This window comes from Ictidomys tridecemlineatus, chromosome X, assembly GCF_052094955.1.
Source record: "Ictidomys tridecemlineatus isolate mIctTri1 chromosome X, mIctTri1.hap1, whole genome shotgun sequence".
In the NCBI taxonomy this organism is placed as follows: Eukaryota; Metazoa; Chordata; class Mammalia; order Rodentia; family Sciuridae; genus Ictidomys; species Ictidomys tridecemlineatus.
The window spans coordinates 88,637,535-88,664,322 of NC_135493.1; the positions used below are offsets into that span (position 1 = coordinate 88,637,535).

The 26,788-nt window shown below is 40.0% G+C and overlaps 1 protein-coding gene across 2 annotated transcripts; it reads right to left on the reverse strand.

Moving 5' to 3' along the window:
• Positions 1-165: 165 nt before the first annotated feature.
• Chst7 (carbohydrate sulfotransferase 7) lies at positions 166-19,215 on the reverse strand. 2 transcript variants are annotated; one of them, XM_005324000.5, is made up of 2 exons: positions 17,531-19,215; positions 166-795 (listed from the first exon to the last, which is right to left on the reverse strand). In XM_005324000.5, exon 1 carries the CDS (start codon positions 19,016-19,018, stop codon positions 17,561-17,563), a length of 1,458 nt encoding a protein of 485 aa, XP_005324057.1. In that variant the 5' UTR covers positions 19,019-19,215; the 3' UTR covers positions 166-795; positions 17,531-17,560. The 2 variants fall into 2 exon arrangements, with proteins under 2 accessions (XP_005324057.1, XP_040132625.1); XM_040276691.2 differs by lacking the exon at positions 166-795 and adding an exon at positions 16,819-16,947 and having other exon boundaries at positions 17,531-19,214.
• Between the last annotated feature and the right edge of the window lie 7,573 nt (positions 19,216-26,788).

The window sequence follows — 26,788 nt, forward strand, 5'->3', positions numbered from 1 at the left end:
GCTTAACCCATAGGTTCTTGTTGAATAATTGCTCAAATTCTTGAACCCAATATAGGTTTTCCTTCATAGTCTTCGTATTCCTTTGCATGTAGATACCTTTACATGAACCATGTACTTTAACTATATCCTAAAATATGCTTGTAACAAAACACAATAAATCCTGTCTTTAGCATGACTCTAAAGTCATTTAATTGCATAAAAAATCACAATAACATCAGCTAGAACAATTTAAAAGCAAAACTTAGGTTTAAATTCATTAGAGATCTCCCACCCCAGGGAGCAAAATTACTTTTTAATAATTGGTCCCAGGGGAGGGGGCTATTTGAAGGAGAGCTGGATGAGTCAGGTTTAAAACAATACCACCCAGACCTTTTATTTAATATCAAGTAATTTAATCAAGACAGACAGGACTGCACTTGGCCCTTATTCACATTGATGTTTTTGTCCAGACATCTGCTGATGTGCAATGTAACTAAATCACATCTCTTCTTTGTTGTGATGTTTTGTTGAAATGGCTCCAGCAAAAGCAGGTTCATTCAGCCTGGGAACTAAAGCTCTTCTTATTTTATGGCCATAAATATCCACATTGCACTGTCACTTCCTCCCTAGAAACTTCATCTCAACCAGTGTGTCCATCGATATTTAACAGCTTGTGATATTCCTGCCCAGCAGAATTGCACAGCAGTTGGTACCAAGCAAAGTCCCAGTCTCTGACAGTGTGATAGATTGCCTTCACAGTGCTGCTACTCCTGTGCTGGGACAGCATGCTGAGTGGCCCGGTTCATGGTGACTGACCTGGAAGAGAAGGAACAAAGGACATTTGAACTTCAGAACCCAGAAATCCACAGACAGAAAGTCTTTTGAACGCTGATGATGTGAACTTTGATTTTCCTTATCTAAGCTAGATTTTCCAGTACTGGAAACCCATACCAAATCAGTATCTTTTCTGGTTTGTGAAGACAGGCCAGGAGAAAATGTGACCTAAAAGGTGTTTGGTGAGGGTGAAGACAAAGATGACAGAGCTCCTCTGTCAGTTTGGCTGTGCTTTATGCAGCTTCTGTTGTGGGCTGCCTATTGAGAAGAATAGAACTTTCCAGGACCTGTTAGGTAGAAGAGGAGGAGAAGCTGGGATTGAAGATTTATGCTTAGGTATCAAACATGTATCCAACCATTCTTCACTTGTGTACTAGTTCATATGTACAAAATATACCTTTATTTTGCTTATTTATTTTATGTGGTGCTGCAGCTCAAACCCAGTGCCTCACACATGCTAGGCAAGCACTCTACCACTGAGCCATAGCCCCAGCCTGAGCATAATTAAAAAAAAAAAAAAACTAGGTCTGGGAGCTGGGGTTGTAGTTCAGCTGTAAAGTGCTTGCCTAGCATGTGCGAGGCCCTGGGTTCAATCCTTAGCACCACATAAAATAAATAAAATAAAGAGATTGTGTTCAACTACAACTAAAAAAATAAATATTAAAAAAACTAGGTTCTGAACCCAGGGCCTTGAGTATGTGTGCTTTACTACTGAGCTACAACCCCAGCACCAAGTGGGCAAAATAAATCACACCAACAACAGTCAGCTGTTCAGTAAAATTGAAGCTGCATTTGGTAACATTCCCAAACTTCAACCTTCATGGCACCTGGACTTTCTTTCATTTAAACATACTGCTCGTGTCACTGTGAGCAGTGGAGTGTGGGCTAACTCTGGATATGTTTGTGCTACTTCTGCCACCAGATTCTTGATTTTTTTAGATCCTTTGATCCTGGATGTGTATCCAATTTGACATTTTATAATATGGTTAAACTGCTCATCAGCGTCTAATGATGCAAAGTTTGGAAAATAAATACTTTCAAGATTATTCAAAGCATGCAATAAAGACTAAGCCTTAAGGAAAAACTAATTCCATAAACACCATGAGGCCTTTCTATGGATCTTGAATATTCTCATAGTACAGATAACTTACATAAAGAGCCATCATGTCAAGTTTATTTGGTATAAATTAGTTTAATAAAAACCAATGTTCAGGTGGGCTGCTTTCTGGTTCAAGACAAGGTGGGGCAGAGCAATTTTCCTTATTCCTCCCACAAAGTGCAACTAAAAACTCAAAATATGGGCTGGGGTTGTGGCTCAGCAGTGGAGCGCTCGCCTAGCACATGTGAGGCCCAGGGTTTGATCATCAGCATCACATAAAAATAAATAAATACATAAATAAAGGTATTGTGTCCAACTACTAAAAAATAAATACTTTTTAAAAACTGAAAATATGACAAAGAAGACTAGAGGGTTGAGAGATAAATGCAGACTGATTAGGAACCTTGGTAATTGAGGAACAACAATATGAGTTCCCTGGATTTTCTTTTTGCCTCCTTTATATCCTGGAGTGGGTGCTAAGAAAGCCAGCAAGCCAGAAATGGACAAGTTTTTTCCAGTTCAGACAAGAAAGAAGCTACTAAATGTCAGGTGCCATGGTGCATACCCAGCAACTCAGGAAGTTAAGGCAAGAGAATCACAAGTTCAAGACCAACTTTAGCAAGAATTAAAATTTTAAAAAAGGACTTGGGATGTAGCTCAGTGGTAAAGTGCCCCTGGAATCAATGCCCAACACACACACACACACACACACACACACACACACACACACACACAGCAGAGAAGCCCCTAGAAAAGCTTGTTATCTGTAGCCAAAGGACAGGAAAAGGTTAGCTTACAAAGACAAAAACCAAGCACCACAGGAAAAAACACTACCTCCTGTTAGCAGAGGCCTGGTGGGCCTAATGGAAAGCCACAACTTTTGGACTGCTGCCCTGACCTGGCAGTAACTAGGTGGTACACCCCTTCCTCCACAAGTGTGCCGTCTATGGAATCTTGCTAAAGTAGAAGATTTAAATAAGATTCAGAGATGCATAAGGTAATATCCCAATGTCCAAGATACAATGAAAAGAGTACTTGTCCAACTAAGAACCAGGAAAATTTCAACTTGAATAAGAAAAGAAAATGTGACTGGTAGATACTAACACTGAGGTGACACTGGTATTGAAATGATCCAAAAAAGCTTTAAACAAATATAATTAAAATGCTTAAACTAGCAATTACAAACACACTTGAAACAAAAGAAAATTATTTTTTCACCAAATAGATATGTTTTTGAAAGAACCAAATAGAAATTTTAGAATTATAAATTACAACAACCAAAATTTGAAAGCCTTACTAAATGGGCTCAATAGCAAAACAGATGGCAGAGTAAAGAAGTACTGAATCTGAAAACAGAACAACAGAAATTACCCAATCTGAACATCAGAAGATAGAATGAAAAAAGATAAACAGAGTCCCAAGGGCTGATGGTATCACAGTAACGGATTTACTATTTATGTTAAAGTTCTAGAAAAAGATTGGAGTTGAAAAAATACTTAAATAAATATGGTTGAAAATTTCCCAAAGATGATAAAAGACATAAACTTCCAGATTCAATAAGCTATGAGAACCCCAAACAGGAAAAACCCAAAGCAATCTACTCCAAGGCAACATAAACAAACATCAGAAAAACAGTCCAAGAAAAAAATCTCAACCACAACTAGAAAGAAATGACACATTATTTATGGCAACAATTTGAATGCCAGTGGATTTCATATCCAAAAACCTGGCAGTTCAGAGGAAGTGGCACAGTTTTTAAACAGTGAAAGAAAATAACCATCAAACCAGATTTCTATATCCCATGAAAATATCCTTCAGGAATTAAGATGAAATAAAGATATTCACAAATGAAGGAAAACTAAGAGAATTTGTTGCAAATACAAGTGCTACATAAGAACTGTTAAAGGGCTGGGTGCCATGGCACACACCTATAATCCCAGCAGCTTGAGAGGCTGAGACAGGAGGATCACAAGTTCAAAGCCAGTCTCAGCAACTTCAAGGCACTAAGCAACTGAGTGAGACCCTGTATCTAAAAATACAAAATAGGGCTGGGGATGTGGCCCAGTGGTCAAGTGCCCCTGAGTTCAATCCAGTTTAAAAAAAAAAAGAACTACTAAAGGAAGTAGTAGAAAATAAATGATAAAGGAGGTAAATTGAATCATCATAATCATCATATATGAAGAACAACAGAAAGAGTGAATAAACTTAATAGACTATTCTCTTGAAATTTTAAAACTGTTTGATAGTTAAGGCAAACATTACAACATTGTATTTAGGTTCTCAATATATGTAGAAAAAATATTTTTAAAATTATAGGAGGGGAAAGATAAAGGAACTTCAGTGGAGATTGGTTTTTTAATACTTCACTGGAGGCAGTAAAAAGTTGACATAAGTAGACTGTGATAAGTTACATATGTATAATCCAAAGGAACCACTAAAATAACATACAAAGAGATACACTAAAAAACACTACAGATAGATCAAAATGAAATTATAAAAAAAATGTTTATGTAACACAGGAAGGCAGGAAAAGGGAAACAGGAACAAAAATGAGGAACAAAATATTTTTAAATGGCAGAATTTTTAAGCTCTACAATATCAATAATCATAAATAGTTTAAAACAGTTTGTCAGTTTGGATTTTTTTTTCTGCAGTGCTGGGAATCAAACCCCAAGCCTACCAAGTGCTAGGCAAGCTTTCTACTACTGAACTACACCCTCAACCCCAGAATGTATTTAAAAACATGACCTAATCATATACTGTCAATAAGAAATTCATTTTAAATATAATGGTATAGGTAGGTTGAAAGTAAAATGATATAGCAAACAAACATTAATCAAAAGAAAGGAAAAGTAGTTATATTAATATCAGAAAAAATCGATTTCAGGACAAAGAAAATTACCAGGGACAAAGGACATTACAAAATGGTAAAGGGGTTAATCCACCAACACTACATAGCAATCCTAAATGTGTATGCACCAAACAACAGAGTTTCAAATTTCCCAGAGCAAAAACTTAAAGAACTGAAAAGAGAAATACACAAGTCCACATTTGTAGTTGAAAAATTTAATACCCCATCTCAATAATTGATAGAATCACTAGACAGAAAATCAACAAAAATATAAAAGTACTGAAAAATGCCATCAATCAACAGGATTCATGTGACATTTATTAAACATTTCCTCTATTAACAGTAGAATGTATCTTCTTTTTCTGTGTATATGGGGCATTCATAACATAGACCATATCCTGTTTCAAAAATCAAACCTGAACAACTTTAAAAGAGCTGAAATAATAATAGAATGTATTCTCTAACTATAATGAGATGAAACTAGAATAGCAGAAAGATAGCAAGAAATTCTTCAGACACTTGGAAACTGAAGAACACACTTATAAGTAATTCAAGGGAAGTTAATATACTGAATGAAAATGAATATGCAGTGTATAAAGTTAGTGAGGCTGATAGGGAAAATTATAACACTAAATGCTTTCATTAGAAAAAGTATCAAATCAACTATCTCAGCAACTACCCCAAACTAGAAGTAGATTTTAAAAAACAAATTGGAAGTGAGATTATAATTAGGAGAAGAAATTGAAAACAGAAAATAAAAAACAAAATTCTGGTACTTTGAACAGATTAAAAAATTGATAAACTTATATCAAGCCTGACCAAATAAAGAAAGAAGACACACATTACCAATATTAGCAATGAAATAGGGAAAATATCACTACAGACCTCAAAGACATTAAAAGGATTTAGAAAAAGACTAAACTAAGAACAACTCTGCACCCAAAATTTGACAACTTAGATGAAATTGACTAATTCCTCAAAAACAAACTACTATAAGTCACCCAATAAGAAATAGATGATTTTAAAAATCCTATAGCTACTAAAACATGGAATAAGTAATTAAATGACTCCCCCAAAAGAAATCTCCAGGCCTAGATAATTTTGATGGAAAAGTCTACCAAATGTTTAAAACAGAATTAATATTGATTTTGCACAATCTGTTCCATAAAATTATGAGGCCAGTATTATCCTGATACCAAAACAAGACAAAATACAAAAAAAGAAAATGTCTGACCAACAACTCTTAAGAAAGTAGATGCAAAAAATCTTTAACAAAATATAAGCAAATCAAATTCAACAAGATATAAGAAGATTTAGATATCATGAGCAAATAGTTTATTTCAGGATACAAGGCTGGTTCAATGTTCAATAATTAATCCATGTAATCCACCGCATTAACAGGTTAATAAAATTGCATGGTCACATGAGTTGATGCAGATAAAGCATTTGACAAAATTTAACATCTTTTCAAGATCAAAAAATTCAAAGCAAATAGGAATAAAAAGGAAATTCCTCAACTTGATAAAGGACATTTACATAAATCTACATCTGGCCTCATTCTTTATAGTGAGAGACTGAATGCTTTCCCCCTAAGATCAGGAACAAGGAAAAGATGTTTAAACTCTCCACTTTTATTTCACATAGTATTGAAAGTTCTAGCCCATGCAATAAGACAAGGAATTAGAAAGGAAGAAGTAAAATTGTCCCTATTTAGCAGATGATATGATTGTTATGTATAGAAAATTTAAGGAATGTAACAAAACTTTCCTACAACTAACAAGTGAGCTCAGCAAATTTTCAGGATATAAGATCAATATTTTAAAATCAATTTTATTTATACATACTACAAGTGAACACATTGAAACCCAAATTTTAAAATTCATACAATTTATAATAACTGAAAAAAATGAAATTCCTAGGTATAAATCTAATGGAACAGGTAAAGGACTAATATGCTGAAAACTGTAAAATACTAGTGAAAAAAGTCAAACAAAATCTTAATCAATAGTCATTTCATTCATGGATTGGAAAACAGCATAATAACAATTTCAATTCCCACATGGATCTATAGGTTTAACAAAATTCCTATCCAGTGCCCTCAGTGTTTATTATAGATACAGAGAAGCTAATTCTAAAATTTATATGGAAAGGGAAAGAAACTAGATGGTTAAAACCTTCTTGAAAGAGAATAAAATAGAAAATTCACTCTACCCAAAGTTAATCCACCAAATGTGGTATTGGTGGAGGGAGCTGCTTAAGAGTAATGGTAAAATAATCCTCGAAATACCAGCAATGTTGAAGTGCAAGCATTCCTTCAATGTGACTTTGAAACAAAATGCAAGAGGAAACAGTTTGCTAATGAAGAACTTTGTCCCCAAACAGCCAGGGAATCTACTTTAAATGGCAGAAATGTTATAATTTCCAGATAAGTGGCAGTGGGAGGGATGCCAGTTATATTTGCATTTGTCAATAATAGCTTCAGTCCTATTGAATTTGAAACAACTCTCAAGTCAAAATAAAGCAAGACAAAAAACAGACAAAATACATACCTGGGAAATATGGGATGAAACTAACAGAGAAGCCACTTGTGGAGACCTGGGCAGCCTCAGAGGATGGCTAAGGAGATTTAATGCTCCAGTCATCCCCACCCATCGTGGGAAAAATTCAGAGTAAAGCCTCAATCCACATGAGTCATTCAAGCTCCACAGTATATCAGTGCCAAAAATTAAATGACCATTATATTTCCCCAATAGGTTAAAATACTAACATGCATCTTATTTTATGATATCCACCAAACAAAATTTTCCCAAAGTTTTGCACTCACTTGATAACAGATGAATGCATACCACACCAGTATTAATAAAACTGGGCATTAGTTATGTATAATTTTATGTTTTTATGTATCAGTTGAAAAAAATAAAAATAAAACTGGGAAAGAGCTGAGCTTGCCTAGTTGACTTTTGTTTATTCCTTTCATTGAGCTGCTCTGAGATATAGTTTGAGTTGGCATATGTGATCGCTTTGATGAGTAAACTCCAATAAAGGAACTGAGTCAGTATTTTATAATGTATATTCAGATGGGCCACCTGCAGATGTTCACCATCCACCATGTGGGGGTTGGAGGATTTGAGAGGACATGGGACTGGAAGTGACTGGAATTTAGACCTGCAATTCAGGCAGCAATTTGGTCCCCACAGGGCCTGGAGGTCAAATGAGTGCTGGAAGGTAGTCACTGGGGCTGCCCATGAGGACTTCCCCTCTGTCCACCAGCTTTAACATTCCCAGATTAGAATGGCTAGTCAGAGAAGAGAGTCTGTGGTTTAGCCAAAGTGTAGCAATCACTTCCAGTATCTTTCTGCAAAGGAAGGCATTCTGGTTATTCAACCCTTTCTATCCTTTCCTGCCCAGGGTCTAATGTAGCAAAATGGCCTCATGGCCAAGAGCAGATTTGTGAGGGAGCAAGATACTGGATCCTGTAAATGGGTTGTCTCCCTAGCTTGTAGGATTGCTAGAGATTGCTACACCTAGTATAAAGACACAGATTTTTCCTGAACTTAAAACAATTTTTCTTCCTTTTTGACTACTGAAAAATAAGACTATTTAAAAGGCATTTTTTAGTGCCATATATTTTGTTATTCTTTGGGGTGGTGTTTATATTCCATCAACCATCGCCTATTTGTAAAGTTATCTATTATTAACTACTGTTTTACATGTACATATTTTTGGGGTATCCTGTGATAATTTGATGCAAGTATACAGTATATACTGGTCAAATTAGGGGAGCTAACATTTCTATCTCCTCCTTTTTAAAATTCTTGCTCAGGGCTGGGGTTGTGGCTCAGTGGCAGAGCACTTGCCTAGCATGTATGAGGCACTAGGTTCAATCCTCAACACCACATAAAAATAAATTTAAAGAAAGGTATTGTGTTCATCTACAACTTAAAAAAAGTCTTGCTCAACATGTAATACTTGTATATCCTTATGGAGTATGGTGTAATATTTCAATACATGTACATATAAGGCACTAATCATTTGAGGGTAATTAATATTTCTATCTCATTGTAATTCCTAGCAGTAGTTGGGGGAAGGGTACAAATAGACAATGAAGTCTAATTTTTTTATCATTTGCAGAACCTGAAAAATGTTTTCATTTTTACATCCATGTCAGTGATATTCTTTATTACAACAAGAGACAGTGTCTACCTTTATTGCTTCTAATATGTGTATATTTAATATACACCAGCCTTGGGCTAGTCTTAAGTCCTATTTTTAAAATATGTTTATTTTAGTATTTTTGGCTTACTGTTCCTGCAGTCTCTCTGAGGCAGTAAAGAGCCCTTTTTGATGCAGTCTGCTCTCAGTCATGGGAAAAGTGACCTCAAAGCTCTGGGACATGCTTTCCTAATGTTCACCTTATCTGTCTGTTTGGAATGACGTCTTCAATTAGGCTCTCAGTTCCCTCCTGGGGCTTCTCAGAACTTTCCTCACTTTGTTATCTTTACTAAAATATCTATGGTCCCCACCCCAGATGTTCTCCCCAAGCCTTACAAATGTTCTGTCATGTTCTATGTCTGGGCAGAACCACATGATTCAGACCTTCACTGAGACTACTTTCTCTGCTTCCAGCCTGTGGGATACTATGACTGAAGGGTAATGATCTAACAACAGCACTCTCTGGAAGTATTCCCTCCACAGGTTTTTATTTCAGGTCAGACAGGGAGTTTTCTTTCTTTTTTCCTTTTGTGGTGCTGGGGCTCAAACCCAGGACCTTGCACATGCTTATGTGAGCACTTTACCACTGAGCTACACTTTCAGATCCAGACTTGAGGCTCCTTACTTATAGAAGCCAGAGACTACCCTACCTCTCCCAGGACCTTTAAACACTCCCTCCTTATGGCAATGCTTCGCAGAAAGGGCTTCCATTCCATAAGCAAAAACTGGTTAGTTTTGGAAAGTGGCTCTACAGGAAAGTCCTTGTTGCCTGTGTCCATTTTAAGGAAGGGGGTTCTGCTGGCTTGGAACACAGTCATCATTGAAGTTGAATGTGATGGTCCTTTTTCACAGCCTTTTAACCTCTGGATTTAAAAATATTCACCATCCACTGAAGCTCCAATTTATTCTGAACCCTCAGCAGGATGGTCTTTAATATGAACAAGGCCAGCTGCAGAAAATGTCAGGGCCTGTTGCTGGCTTGGTGCCTGGGGACAAAGGCGAGGGGTGGCAAGCAAAGCTCAAGGATTCCAATTCTCATGAAGACATTACTGAGCTCTGTAACTTTTCTCCAATTGAAATAGCTTCCTGTTCAGCTCCCAAACAGTTCTTTACTTCCCAGTGTTCTTGAACTTGGGCCAAGGCTGTTTCTTAGTCTCTACTGTTCATATTCTATACCCCACTTGAGTAGAAATGTTTCTTTCAGCAGAGCAAGTTTCTTCAGTTCCACTATGAAGCAAGAGGATGGCAAGCCAGGAGACCTCACAGAGGGAGACAGAGGTGGGGTGGGGGGGGATTGAGAGAGAGAGTGAGCACTTCATTTATTAGTCACCTTGTTGGGCTAGAATGTCAGATGCAAACGTTTAGATTCTTTTATTTCATTCTTTTCTGGGCTGTTCATGCTGAGAGCAGGCTGAGATAGAGGCATACTGGAGAATTTAAAACCAGCTGTTGTAAATGTTTTTTTAAAAAACATCATTCCCAACTATTTATATATATTTGTGTTCATGGGAAAAATATCTGCTTAGACTAAGAAGAACCTCTTAGAAAACCCTCTGAAACCTTCCTCTAAAACTGCAAGGGACGAGGGATGTAGCTCAGTGATACAGCCCTTGCCTAGCAACATGTGATGCCCTCAGTTCACTCCCCAGTGACTCAGACAAACCCTGCAAATGGGCACTTCTGCTTCCTTCTGTCCCTGCCTCTGTGAGACCACAAAGTGGGCTTTCCAGAATACAGAGAAAATGTATGAAGGGTTAGAACTTCTTTTAAACATTCACATTTCTCCAATGATAGTGTCCCCAAATGGTTGATGTATGAGTCAATTGTCAAAAGTCAATTGTAGATGATCAATAATCCACACCAATAGTACCAGAACAAGGCCATCTGAACAAAAACCTGGCTGAAATCTGATGCTGCGTGCAAGTGTGGTTTTGTAAGGGAATGATAAAATTGTTGTGTCAAAATGTATCAGTCCTTCAAAATATCATAAAAAAATGACACTCCCTAAATACATGTGAACTGCGGAAGGGCTAAGAAATTAATTTCATCTTGGAATCCTAGTTACCACAAACCCAAGGTACAAGGCAATCATTCATCATCTGAGGTGAACTGTGGGGGTCAGTGAAAACCAGGGTGCAAGCAGAAAGGATTTCCCACCCATCAGACTAGCCAAAGTGAAAAAAAAAATCCAGCTTGTTGAAAGTCCAGGAAACAGGCACTCCAAGAAACCACTGATGTGAATGAAATTTGGTGCAACTTGAAGAACTTTACCCCTCAAGTTGTAGAAAGTGTATACCTTTTGCTACCCTTCTATTATAGAAGTTTTTCTGACTGGTATTCTTATATGTATGCAAAGATAATATAAGGATTTTACTAAAAATGCAATGAAATATAGCAAAACACAGGAACAACCTAAATGTCCTACATTATGGACTTAGGAACTAGGTAAATATGTTACAGTACATTCCTATGATGAAATATAATATGGTCACTAAAAAGGATATGACATGGGAAGATTTCTAAAGTATTAAGTGATAAAAAGTACAGGACAATAAATACAGTTCAATTCCACTTATATATTAAAAGGTAATATATTCTGCTTAAATTTGCATAAAACATTTTTAGAAATATACCACAAGAAATGTAGTGATTTCTTCTAGGAAATGAGACTGGCAGATATTTTGTACCCTTTGACACTGTTGAACTCTCTTTTTACCTCCTGTTTACATGGTTTCTACAAATTTTAAAGATAATGATTTAAAAACAAAGAACACCCAATTTTAATCTTCTGGCTGTGTTATCCTTGACAATTTACCTAACCTCTCTGAGCTTGCTTCACTATCCATAAAAGGGGTTACAACATACTTCACAGAGCTGAGATGAGGCTTGAAACCATATGTATTAAGCATGTAATACAATGCACAAAATAGGCACTCAATAAAATGTCACCTCCCCTTAGCACCAAAAAGCCTTGGAAATGTCTTTCAATCTCTTTTTGTTTTCCTGTTCTGGGAATGGAGCTCAGGGTCTTGAGCATGCTAGGCAAGCACTCCACCACAGAGCCACAACCTCAGCCTCCAATCTCTTCTTATACTTAATCAAGTATTAACTAGGAGATCCTGGCCCTATAGCCTGGCTCCCTGCATCCTAATATAAAAACTGATATTGTAGCTGGGCGAGGTGGCCCACGACTGTAATCCCAGTGGCTCAGGAGGCTGAGGCAGGAGGATCATGAGTTCAAAGTCAGCCTCAGCAACTCAGTGAGGCCCTAAGCAACTCAGTGAGACCCTGTCTCTCAATAAAATACAAAATAGGGCTGGAAATATCACTCAGTGGCTGAGTGACCCTGAGTTCAATCCCTAGTACCCTCCCCCCCAAAAAAAAAACTGATATCATATGAACCAAGAAATGACTTTGCACACACACCTCATTTTGCAGGATCAGCCTCCTCCCCTGCCTCACTCACCAGACTTGAATCTTCAACTTTTCCTAAGCACCAAATCCACCATCAACTGAGGAATCCTGCAAGGGAAGGTGGGCCCATACAGGAGCTCCAAGAAGGTCTGGATCAGTGGAGCTCCCAGGGGGCAAAAATTGCTGAGAGCCATTGTCAAGTAGGAATGACGCTTCAAAATTACAAAGCTGTGTGGTGGCTCGTGATTCTGTGCCAAGCCGAGACATTGGCATTTGGCAAAAAATGACTTGGACTTGGATGTGCTTTAGAAAACTAGTCTCACCCTACTGCAGCAGTGCCACTCAGACACCTATCAATGTACACACACCCCCATAATCATCACCACCATCATCATCCTTTCAGCCCTCTAACTTGAGCACAGCACCCAGGTTGATTTGCCACTGAGAGTCTCAGCAAATTTTGTTGAATGAGAAATTCAATATAGGAAAAATGTTTTTCTAAAATTTTTTAGTAGTTAATAGACCTCTATTTTATTTATTTATATGTGGTGCTAAGAATTGAACCCAGTGCCTCACACATGCCAGGCAAGTGCACTACCACTGAGCCCCAGCCCCAGCTGAGGAAAAATGTTTTTAAAATGCTTATTCTTTAACAGAGTTTAAGCCATGGGTTGTCTTTTCAGTGATATGTATGCATATGCTTACATAGAATGTTTGTGGCTTGGTCCCCTGATTAAAATGCAATAACTTTCAGATGGATTGTTAGGGATTTGGTGGTGGCTGGTCATTTCTTTTTCTGTGTGAATAATTGCCTTAGAAATAAAGCTTCCCAGCCAGGTGCAGTAGTGCATGCTTGTAATCCCAGCAGCTTGGGAGTTTGAAGCAGGAGGATCTTGAGTTCAAAGCCAGACTCAGCAAAAGCTAGGCCCTAAGCAATACACACACACACACACACACACACACACACACACACACACACACAGAGAGAGAGAGAGAGAGAGAGACACACATATTGTCAAGAACAAAGAGCAAGGTGTTCTAAATGCCTGAAGGGTGTTGTGGCTGGAGCCTCAGTGGTATAGCATGTACTTAACGTAGCAAAGTTCCAACTCCAGAACCAATAAAATAAAATGTTTATAGGAATGAAATCTTGGGTCCCACCAAGGATAGAGGTCAAAGGCAGACATGCCGAAAAGGACAGGATAAAAGATCAGTCTGTTTACAACAGTAGTGCCCAATGTATGTACAATCATGGACTCTTAGATGAGAAACTACAAACAACTACATATTTGAAAGCATATGAAAGGGTGATAAACAGACCCATGTGTAATTTACCTTTTCAAAATAATACCCCACATTTCTGGGGTACTTCACAGCTTCAAGATCTTTTATATAAATCACCATGGCAGACAGTTTGCCGCTCAGCAACAGTCTGATTCCCCATTCTGATTTTGCTCTAGTACAAGCAGCTGGGCCCAGGGGGATGAATCATTGACTGATCAAGCCAGTGGTTTTCAGATTTGGCTGTACAATAGAATCACCTGGGGAACTTTGACAACATCCCAATGTCTCAGTCTGGGGAACTCACAGAAAAACAATTAAATTAGAATCTCCTGAACTGGGAATATAGCTCAGTGGAAGAGACCTGCTTAGCATGTTTGAGGCCCTGGGTTCCACTCCCAGCACAAAATATAAAGGAGAACAAGAAATTTCCTGGGGTGGAGCTCAGGTGCTGGAATTTTTAAAAAGAAGTCCGTTGGGCTGCAGTTGTGGTTCAGCGGTAGTGCACCTGTCTGGCATGTGTGAAGCACTGGGTTTGATTCTCAGCATCGCATATAAATAAATAAAATAAAGGTCTATCAACAATTTAAAAAATTTAAAAAAGAAGTCCCTTAACCATGGCTTTATTTTCTGAGGTTTGTTGCCCACAGTCCCAAGATATTATAGAAAATCCTGGAAATAATTAGTAAGTTTGCTGTTTTGATAATGAAATGTTACACAGTCCTGCTCAATCCTGTCCAAGACATAAATCATCGCTTCATCCAGCATACACACACTGTATATACTACCTGCCTGATGACAGTTGAGAAAGACTATATTCATAGAACTTATGATATATTGTTGTAATTGCTCTATTTTATTAATAACTATTGTTGTTTATCTCTCATTGTGCCTAATTTAGAAATTAAACTTTATCATAGGTATGTGTAGAGAAAAACTATAGAATATATAGGGTTTGGCACTATGGGAGGTTTCAAACATCCTTTGAGGGGTGACTTACAACATATCTCCCAAGGATGAGGAGAGGGGGCTACTGTAATTTCAGCCAGGGCTGAGGACTGCTAATCTAAATCAGCCAAAATGCTCTCATTCTCTTTTGCCAATTATTGGTCTGGGGTAGACCATGTGATCCAATTCTGGCCAAGAGGGAAGCTGGTGAGGGTAAGAGGTTCTGCAAAAGGTTTTTATAACCAGATTAAATGAATGAGCATTGCATGAGGGAATACCTCTCCACCTGATAACCAGCTTTTTTCCTTTCTGCACTTTACAAACCTTGGGTTATTTGGGTGAGGATGTGATACTTGGCACTGTGGCTACTATTTTGTTACAATGAGAACATAAGCTAAGAAAATGTACAATATGGGAAGAGCTTGGGTTCTTGGTGACTTGGTTCTGGATGCTTCAGTCCTCACTTAGCTATGAGAAAATTTGATCTATTCCCTCCCTTCTAAATTTTGGTTATTAGGTCTGGACCACCCAGCAGATCCTTGGGTTAACTCACATGCAGCCTCTCTTCACTGCTGCGCCAAGTGCCTGATGGAGAGGATAGCTATAGAGCCATCAGCTTTTCTGTGGAGGTGCTGTTGGCAGCTCAGGGATATTTTATTTGCTCACGGTTGTGACATATTAGTAATAAAGTCAAGGGTATTTAGCACTCCAAACTAGCCTATAAGCCCAGGTGGAGTGCCAGGTTTGCTGCCAGGGGTAAGTTCCACCCTGGGGTAAGTCACACATTACCCCAGTGTGACTTCTCGGAAATTACTTCTCTGAGTCCTCATCTGTGAAACTGTTATAAATAACCATATATGTACAGTGCGTAACACAATGAAGGGCACACAGCCCTTTTTATAAAAATTCATTCCCTTCTTTTTCCTTCCCTTCCCTAGAGTATGAAAAACTTTTTAAAACTCCATTAATGGATCTGTAACACTTTTCCTAGAAAGGAATACAACTTTTTTTAACACTTCCCCTGGTTGGTAGTAAGTGCCCAATGCTGGAGGAAGGGCTCAGTCACCAACTTTAGGAAGAGCCTAAAGTTCCCACCCATATGTTCCTGCAGCCCCATAAAAAGGAAGCCTCACTGGCCTTCTAAACAGCAGCATGGACACCTTATCTCATAGTGTCACCTGCACAGACTTGCACTTCCTTAGAGGGGAAAATCTATGTTCTCTACCCTGCTCTCCATTTTCTTCATTTCCTCACCCCAGCTGGCATTCAATAAATGTTAGTAAAAATGTTGGTGGGGGAGCAAAAGTTTCTGGGAGATTGTCATGTCTTAAAACCATAAAATGCCACAGCATTAGCCTGGGGGAGGAGTTCCCTGAGGCCTGTGAAGGATGATTAGGGACCATTTTGTTCCAAGTGTAAATACAGACCTAGCAGATGAAAGGATGTTTTTGTTAAGATGTGACAAGTCACCCTATGCCTTACCTTCCTTGGCTCTGGAAATCAGGAAAGAACACAGACTTCCTAGCAATTACAGAAACTCACCAGCAAAACCTCTTGATTAGCCAGTTTCCAAAATCACTCTATAACCTTAGCTCTATTAACAACAGCAAACTCCCATCTTCATTAACATCTTCAACCTTTGCCCCTGCTCCAGCATCATCCCAGGGGAATACTGAATTACACTATAAAATAATGAATGGAAACTTTAGTCACTTCCGTCCACCCAGCATTGCTTTTCCTCCTCTAGTCTGCATAGTGCACAAGGTGGCACTCTTCCAATTCACACAAAGTTTGGGAAAATACATTCCCATGCCACTAACTTGACTCCCATCATCAATATCGTGCAGAATAAATTCTTCTCTCGGCCCAGTGTTACACACCATATGTTGACCCCAACACTAAACACATTCTGAGATCATTCAGGGCCCACTTTAACATCTTCAGACATACACTTTTACAGAGAAAGAACAAAAAAAAAGAGGGGATGACTTTTCACAAGCTGCTACTGCTGATCTAAGGTCCCATCTCTCAAACGGATGGGGTGGAGTGGGGGAAACACAGTCCTGAAGTCTTGTCGGTACTAGAGGAAGCTGACCAGGCATTCTTTGTGACCTGATACAAACGGGATATGGCCAAATATCCTGCAAACACTAGCGACTGGGAAGCGGGTGGGTGAGGGGGAGGGGGAGGGGCACACATGAGCCAAGAGAAAGCAGTTTATTCTATTCCATTATACCAAGGCCTGAGACACACAAATCTGCAAAAACTGTTGCAAGACCCGCCGGACTGTGCTTTGCATGCTTGGTACTCAGGAGGAAAGCCCTGGAACCTGAGCATAAGAGAGAAAGAGAAGAAATATTAAACAATGATTTGGGTTAGGTAGGGTTATGAAGTCAATACCGGTCCACCAAAACTTGCTTTTGGCTTTCTTTGTGCCAACAAACACTTCAAGGCAAAAAGTTGCCCCACATGACAAGTTGGCATTGAGATAACTTCAAAACCATCCACTTCAAAGGATTCCCTTAATTCTAATAGTCTAGGTATTAATTCCCGACCTCATGTTCCATTACACTACTTCAGACATTCTCTACTGTCCTCAGACCTCAGATATGTCCTACTTCATAAAGTGGACTGGGAATGCAGAAAACTGGGTTCTGCCTCAGCAACACTGAAACATTCTCTTAACTCGGGGTCCTCCTCTGTGAAGGTGGGTGGTTCATAAGCTGGAGAACTGATACAATCTCCTAAATGCTACAAGCAGAAATTTCCTATCCCTTTGGCCCTGATCTGATAGCATGGTATTCAGGATAGCACCATCTCCTAGTGCCCTCTTCCCTCTCCTCTCCAGCAGGCCTGACGCAGGCTCTCCGAAGACCCTTTCTAGAACCCTACCCTGCCCAGAGCCACCTTACCCGGATCCGCTCCGGGGGCGAGGGTGGGGGCTACGTAGCCCCGACAGCCTCAGTCTCCAGTGAGGTTTCCTCTTCCCCGGGTGACTCCGCGTCACCCTCCTCTCCGCTGCTAGGGTAGGCCAGCAGACGCATGGCTGGAGCACAGGCGGCCTCCACTTGGCGCACCTGTTCTCGGCTCAGGCGCTCGCGCCAGGCGTGCACTGCCTCACGAGCATCTCGTGCCGACAGGTGGAAGGGCCGATCCGTGCCATAAGCCGCTCCGCGAGTCATGTTGAGAGCAAAAGTCTCAAGCGCGGCTATCGCGCGCAGCCCGGCAAAGCGCAACAGGCGGCGTAACTGGGTGCGAGGCTGCCTAACCAGGTCCTCATAGCGCAGCCTCAGGTAGCGCCGCCTTAGCCAGGATGGAGCACCGCGTGCAAAAAGCAGGTCGCGCAGCCAGGCCTCGCAGATCACCTCAAGAGCACCAGTCAGGAAGAAATCTGCACGCGGCGCTGCGGGCAGCGCGCGGGACTGACTCCCCGGACGAGCGCCCACGCCGTGCGCTAGCAGCACGCGGTGAAAATGGTCGCCTTTCTGGCGGGTGCGCAACACCTGGATGCTCTCGCGCAGCAGTCCCTGCCTGGACTTGAGACGTGAGTTGTGCACAGCCCGAGGGTCGCGGAAAAGTTGCACCACTTTCAAGTTGAGACCTGGGTCACGCAACAGGGGCACCAGCACACCCAGGTCCAGCAGACGCACGTCCTTGATGACCACCACTGGATACTTGCGGCACTCGGCCTCCAGGGCGCGTAGTGCCACCGGTGGGCAGCTGCGTTCACAGGCGGAGTCCTCCACGAGGCCGACCTCGGCTCGGGTCCGGGTCGCTCCGGGGCACAGCGGAGGTGAGCAAATGACCTTGTTGGTCCGCCAGCGGAAGAGGGCAGCTGTAGTGAGATTGGCTGTGTCCGTGGCTCTTGCGGCGGGGTCCCCAGGAGGTGCATACAGCTGCAGCACTGAGAAGTCACAACGGAAGAGCGAGCGCAGCATGTCTCGAAGAGCACCCTGCAGGCTTTCAGCGTCGCCCGGATAGAGAGCCTGCCACAAATGCCACATGGGCTCGTACAAGTAGAAAACGTCCGGGTGTTGGTTAAAGAGCTCTCCCAGGAAGGACGAGCCTGTTCGCCAGGTGGCGTGCACGTAGATGTGTTGTTTCTCCTGGACCACTGTCTCCCCGACGGAGCTGAGGTTGCCTGGGGTCTTGGGGAACTGGTCTGCGCCCCCTTCTGCGGCAGATTGCGCCTCAGCGCCTTGCTCACGTTCGCCAGCCGCCGCTGCCTCCAGACTCCATACTCCCAGGCTGCGCTGCAGGCCGGGGCAGTGCCCGACGCCCTTATCCTGGTCGCGACCGCCGTCCAGTACCGAGGGGATGAGCAGCAGCACCAGCGTGTACAGCACCAACAGCAGCGCGAACTTGCAGTGTTCTCGGCGTCGCCGCCGGCGGCCTTTCATCTTTTAGCGACCCCCAACCCCACCCCCAGAGCGGGTCAGAAGCAGGTCCGGAGTCCGCTCCTCTGGTCTCTCCCCGTCTCTGTGCACCGGGAGGAGCAGAGCAGCCAGGCGGTGCATCCACAAGGGGAAACTTGGGAGGCGGTGGTGCTAGTGACGGCGCCCCTGTCCTCTCAGCACAGCCTCTGGAGAGCCGCCTATTGGCCGGCTTGGCAACCGCCCGCCCCGCCTTTAACCTCCGCAGCTTCTCCCCGCCTTTCTACCCTACAGTTTGCCCATTGCTCTGCCAGATCTGGGCGGGGCTGCAGCCGGGTGGGGACGCCAGCTGGGGCTCACTGAGCCAAGCCCGACCTTTCCCTAAACCTTCTGTAATGAGGTCAAGTCTTAAGGAATTGACTGCAGTCAAGGGAGGGGCTTATGTGTACAGAAAGTGCCAAGTGACGGGACGTGGATCCCACCCGGAGAACTCCTCTCCCCTTCAGTTTTATATCCCCAGCCTGGCCCTCTGTGTCCTAGGCCACTCGCCACGATAAAATAAAAATAGGTGGCTGCACATTGCATGGTGGTCCAAGGGATTTGGAGGCACTACTGCACTCATACAGCACATTTAATGATTAAGATCTAGGCTTCGTGAAATTCTAAATGTTGTGTTCCTTAGGATTTTGCCAGTCGAGGTCCCTGCATATTTAACAGACACTCCAAGGCTCAGTTTACTCAATTGTAAAATGTTATTAATTTTTAGTGCCCACACAGTTCCTGGGGTTGTGAGATGTAGGGTTGTTGCCACATTATATCCCAAATATAAGCAAGGGACATTTAAAGAATGAGAGTGTTAGGATGGTGAATTTTCCCAAGAGATGGTGTTTAAAAGAACGCATAAGGAGTGAAACATACCAAAGGATACATGAAAAAAAAATGACAGGAAATCCAAAAGGAAGATTAAACTTAGAGTTACTAAAATTCAAAAGAGAATCAAAAAGGCTAAATTTTGTTCTTTTGTAGTGGAATAATCAACAAGGAAAGGAGAGCTTTCTCCCACTTCCTTGGGTGGTGTTGAAAGGTTAGGAGAAAAGAGAAATCAAATCTATTCATCTCCACCAGGGGAAGTAGTTCAAATTGGAAAAGTAACATCTCCAAAGATCTGTTTTTCTCTTTTCTTTTATTTTTATATGGTGGAAGTCACTCCACCTCTAAAACAACTGGCTCAATTGGGAATGTAGCTCAGTGGTAGAACACTTGCCTAGCATGCACAAAGGCCCTGGGTTCCACAAAACATACACACACACAGAAAACTAGCTCAAGCACTTTGATTTCTGTCCACAGTTCTCTCCCCTTTCCAGCCACTTGTTCAGAATGCTATCCACCAATCTCACTGAGTACTACTCCCCACAGTTTCTTTTCTGCATACTCACCTAAGAGGTGGCAGATTTATGTGAAATGTATAGCTTTTAGAAGAAAATCTTTCTGCCCTGAGGTTAGACAAATCATTCTTAGATATGACATCAAAGGTGTTATCCATAAAGGTAAAAATGATAAATTAGACTTCATGGAAATTAAAAGCCTTTGCTCTGTAAAAGATGCTTTTAGAGGATGAACATGCAAGATATATGCTAGTAGAAAACTACTTATAAATAACAAATATGATCTTACAGTCAGCTATTTTTGTAGCTGTAACCAAAAGACCTGACAAGAACAATCTTAGGGAGAAAAAGTTTATTTGGGAGCTCATGCTTTCAGAGGTCTCAAGGCCAACTCCAATACTCTGGGCCTGAGGTAAGGCAGAGCATCATAGCAGAAAGGCATGAAGAGGAAAGCAACTTGGATATGGCAATCAGGAAACAGAACATCACTCACCAGATACAAAATATAATCTCCAAAGGCATACCTCCAGTGACCCACCTCCTCCAGCCACATTCTACCTGTCTACAATTACAACCCAGCTAGAGCACCAGTCAATCAATCCACTGATTAGGTTATAACTCTCATACTCTATCCATTTTGCCTCTGAAAATCCTTCATTGTCTCAAAAACATGAGCTTTTGGGAGACATCTCACATCTAAACCATAACATCTGACAAAGAACTTGTGCCTAGAACAAAGAATTCTTGAAACAATGAGGAAATGGACAACTCAGTATAAAAACGGGTAAGCAATTTGAACGATTCTGCACCAAACATAGACTGATGCCTATAAAGACATGAACTTGGGCTGGGGATGTGGCTCAAGTGGTAGCGTGCTCACCTGGCATGCGTGCGGCCCAGGTTCGATCCTCAGCACCACATACAAACAAAGATGTTGTGTCTGTTGAAAACTAATAAATAAATAAATATTTAAAAATTCTCTCTCTTTAAAAAAAGAAAAAAAGTATTAATTAAAAAAAGACATGAACATCTAGCTGTATACCAACAGTTAAATGCAAACTGAAGCCACGATAAAATACCACTAACAGACCTTTTACAATAGCTGACAGAAACTGACAATACTAGCTGCTGACAAGGTGGTTGAATAACTGGAACACTCATGCATTGCTGGTTCAGCAATTTGGCAGTTTCTTGTAAAATTAAAAATACCCTTACAGAATGACCCATCAATTCCATGCCTACACTTTTACCCCAAAGAAACAAAACTAGTGTTCACATATAATCCAATATGCAAATGTTCATAGATGTGTCAGTCATGATTGCTATAAAGTGGGAGCAACTTGAATGGGATTCCACTGGTGAATGAAAAAAACAAACTGTAGTGATCAGTACAATGAAATACTACCCAGTAATAAACAGAAATTCACTATTCATATACACAGCCACATAAATGAATTGCAAATGCATTACTCTGTGTGAAAGAAGCCAGGTTCAAAGTCTGTAAGATTCCATTTATATATGGAGTATTTATATAAATGGGGTAGGGAGGAAGAGCAGGAGAAGAAGATTACCTCTAGATAGGGAAGAGAGGTGGGAGGGAAAGGGAGGGAGAAGGAGAATTGCACGGAAAATGGAAGGAGACCCTCATCGTTATACAGAATGCATGTATGACTATGTTAGGAAAAGAAAAAAAAAGAAGTGTGTCACATTAGTTTGGGTAGAGAGAAGTGATGGGAGGGGAGAGGAGGGAAAGAGGGGAAAGGAAGGACAGCAGAATAAAATAGACTTTATTATTGCTGTGTGTATATACGTGACTGCATGACCAATGTGATTCTTCAACCTGTATACTCAGAAAAAGGAGAAATTATACCCCATCTGATTCAAATGTATATGTCAAGATCATTGTCCTGTCATGTGTAACTAATTAAAACAAAAAATAAAATAAAAAATGTAAATTTTATTGTAGGTAAATTTAAAAACCAAATTTTAGCAACTCAGGTGGTCTGGTTTCTGTTTTAATCCAATCACCAAATTGTCCTGAGTTTCTGAGATCAAATGGATGAAAATGGGCACAGGGTTTGCCTGAATCCCATGTTTAAGCTCTGTGAGTTCAGCCTTGGTATAGATTGAGATCTCTGGAAAGCAGGCTCTGAGAAGGAGATTAGCACACAGATTTATTGGGGTGAGCCCTTGAAATCATCCCTTTGAAGGGAAAGGATGAGAAGGCTGCAGAATTGGGCACAGAGAAAACCTGGGTAGCAACTCAAGTTCAACATCTCGCTTAGTCTACCACATGGTAATCATTGAAGATGAGGTGACTATTTGGAGGTGTCCCAAGTCAAGGGGAGAGGGCCAAGCTCAATGTCATTTAGTTATGAAATGCAGGCTGACTCCTAGAAGGATGTGACTTTGGGTGAGGCAGCTCTTTTCAGCCAAGGCAATCCCTAAAAGAGCTGACAGCTGGCAGTACCACTCCCAGCACCTGGGGAACATTTCCTTTATTCCTGAAGGAAAATTTGGACAGCATCCACCACACTCCCTGACCTCTTCAAAAGAGGAAGTATTCTGGGCTGGAATTGTGGCTCAGTGGTAGAGCACTTGCCTAGCAAGTGTGAGGCACTGGGTTCGATCCTCAGCACCACATATGAGTGAATAAATAAATAAAAGGTCCATTGACAGCTAAAAAATATTTTTTAAAAAAGAGGAAGGGGTTGGGATTGTGGCTCAGCGTAGAGTGCTCACCTAGCACAGGTGGGACCTGGGTTCAATCCTCAGCACCACATAAAAATAAAGGCATTGTGTTGTGTCCATCTATACCTAAAAAATAAATATTAAAAGAGGGTGATTTTTTGGTTGAAATTCAATGACAGCACACTTATCAAGTCCCTTTGGCTTTTCTAATAAAAACCTAAAATAATAAATATTTTCTGGGCAAAAAGTGAATTCTCACAGGGATTTTCCAACTTTCTATATTATTTACTCCTTCTTGTAATATGTATAATTTATCCCATGGAAAGGAAACCATAAGTTATGATGGAATTTACTTTGTTAAGCATGCTACTTTCAACAATTTTCTTAACAAAAAAGAAAAAAAATAGTTAATGACACAGTGTAGGTCAGAGCATCTTTCATAATATTTTCACTTCTGCACATTTATAATATATTGGGTTTCTCATATTTTAAGGACTGGACAGGCTTCCAAGGTCTGGCCACAGTGGGCCAAGGATTATTCTAGAAAGATTGTTAGGATATCATTGTATACTATGAAGACAGAGGTAGCACAATAAAAGGAAGAGTAACTCACCATTTTTCCTCCTTAAACATGACTCCATTCCCTGTGGTTCCCTTCTTACCTCTTAAGCTTCTCTTTCTTAATCTTTATAGATTTCATCTCATCCCAAATACTGAGAACCCTAAGGCTCTATCCCTGTATTTCTCTTCTTATTGTACTAAACCACCTGAAATTTTCAATTCCTATGGCCTCTCCCAATAAGTTTACATTGTTGACTCTTAAATACCATTTCCAGATTTCTCTTCCCATTAGTCTCATATTCCCAATTATGTCTCAGTATCTTCACCTGGGTGCTCTCCAGGAACCTCAAGTTCATATTTTTCCCAAGCCAAATCCTCTATAATACTCTAAAAAATCTACTATTTTTCATAGGTTTTCTGTTTTTTTAAACTTTAAAGAATTAGTTGTTGATGGACACAATACCATTATTTTATTTATTCCTTTTTTAAATGTGGTGCTGAAAATCAAACCCAGTGCCTCACACATGCTGTTGGCAAGCACTCTACCACTGAGCCACAACTCCAGCCCAGATTTTCTGTTTTGAATAATGCCCTGGTAATATAATTAAAAACCAAGATGCCAGAATTAGAAACCTCATTGTCATTTTTGAGTATTCCTCCCTTTTTCTCAGATATCACATTCAGTCACCCTAGTCCATACAGTTTACCATGTGAGACTTCCTCTCTCTGTCTCTCTGTCTCTCTCACTGTACTGGGGATTGAACCAAAAACGCCCTACCAGTGAGCTACATTCCCAGTTCTTTTTATTTTTATTTTTTTTAATTTTAAGACAAGTTCTCACTAAATTGCTGAGGCTGGGCTCAAACTTAGAATCCTCCTGCCTCAGCCTCCAAAGTCTCTGAAATTACAGGCATGTGCCACCATACCCATCTTGAATGTTTTCTATATATGCCTCCATCAGTATCTCTTTCCCTCCTAAAATAGAACCATTCAATAACCCACACCTGCTTTTCCTTTTTTCTTCCATATTTTTATTGGTACATAATAGTTTTACATAATGATGGGGTTGTTACTTATTTGAACATATGCTTGGTTTTCCTTTTTAGCTAGGTGTGACCCATCATCTCTTAATCGGTCTCTCTACTCCCATCCTCTATTGCCTACACACTGTTATAAGATGGCTCCTAGGCCAAGAGGATGAAGCCTACACTCTTTAAAATACCTCATAAGTGTTTTTACAATGCCGTTCTCACTCCTTACAATGCCTTGTAAGAATTTTCACATTCTGGCTCTAATGTACCTCTATAGACTCACTTCCCATCATTTCCTTCCTATTCTTCCTCCATCTTCCATTTTAGTTCTGTTGAAACACAGTACGCTTAATATTGTGTATTCTAGTCAGACTTCTGGGTTTTAGAAAAATGCTGCATTGTTTGATGCTTCTAAAATTGAACTTCAGTTCTTCATTCTGCCTGAAAAGCCTTTTGCTCACATATCAGTCTATTATATCCCACTCAGATTTCATGTTCATATATAAAGTTCTTTTGATAGAATTAATGATTCATTTTCTGAGTTCCCATGAAAGCTTATGCATTAAACCTTGTGCCTGAAAACACCTTCTCACTGTTATGAGGTTGTGTCCCCTGCTGGAAGGACTGTGAGCTTCACAAGAAAACCTGGAATATAATAGCTGTTAGGTTTGAACTAGTGAATTAAATACCCCCCATATAGTTGATATATTAAGCTGGGATTATGAATTGCATGAATCTAAAAATGAATTTTAATTATACACTGCACTCTAGGATATAAGATAGAAAACATTAATGTATTGAACTTAAGGGAAAGGGGAAGTACAGTGGTCTTCCTTAACTATAAGAAATATGTTCCAGAACCCCAGAGGATGCCTGAAACTGTGGATAGTACCAAAACCAATATAAACTATGGTTTTTCCTATACATATATACTTATGATAAAGTTTAAGTAATAAATTAGGTACAGTAAGTGATTAACAGCATATTGATAAAACAGAAAAATTACAACAACATATTATAATAAAAGCTATGTATAATTTCTCTCAAAATATCTCACTGTACTGTAGATCTCAGAAACCTCAGGATACAATGTTTTTATTTCCATAAGTCAAAGATATTTTTTCCTTTTTAATTAAAGGAAGCACTTTACAGCTTCTTTTTGGCATATCCAAATTGCCATCATCACTACTCTTGCCCTTTGAGGCCATTATTAAGTAATATAAGAGTTACTTGAACACAAGCACTGTCATATCATGACCATTGATCTGATAAATGAGATGGCTAATAAATGACAAATGGGTAGGTACAGTGTGAATACACTGGGCAGTGGAATGATTCACACTCAGGGAGTGATAGAGCATGAAGACACAAGACATAATCACATTACTCAGAATAGCATGCAATGTTTAGAACGTAGGAATTGTTTATTTCTGGAATTTTCCATTTAATATTTTTAAACCAAAGTTGGCTATATGTAGCTAAAACCATAGGAAGTGAAACTTCAGATATCGGGGACTACTAGAATTCAGAACTAATTTGGGAAACAAACAAGAATGAGGGGCCTTTGTGGAAGAAATGAATGAAGAGAAACCAGAGGTGGACATTATTTAAAGACACATTTGTCAATTTTAACATTCTATTATTGCTGTTCTATTTTTGTAAATAGGTAAGTTGATGTGACCTAATGGCAAATAAGAAAATATCTGGTGAAAATATATTATGCAAACTAGGTATTGAAGAAGTTGAAAGTTTTTATTTTTTATTATTTATGGTTTTTGTAATTGTTCTTTTTTAAAATGTTTAATTTTTAGTTGTAGTTGGACACAATACCTTTATTTCACTTATTTATTTTTAAGTGGTGCTGAGGATAGAACCCAGGGTCTCGAACATGGGAGGAGAGCACTCTACTGCTGAGCCACAACCCCAACCCTGTAATTGCTTTTGATGAATGTCTTTTGTAAAAGAATTCAAGATGTAGATAAAGGAGAAATGAAATAAGAGACAATTCTATTTTAGTTACTTAGATCACTGGTTCATTGAGACAATTTATCCATATTCTATAAAATGTCACCATCTGCTGGGGAAAGAAAAAATGTGCAATTCAACTTTATTGTGTGAGTGCTAATTCA

What these genes read in the sequence shown, in the direction of transcription:
- Chst7 (XM_005324000.5), bottom strand. Translation starts at nt 19,018, where the DNA reads ATGAAAGGCCGCCGGCGGCGACGCCGAGAACACTGCAAGTTCGCGCTG.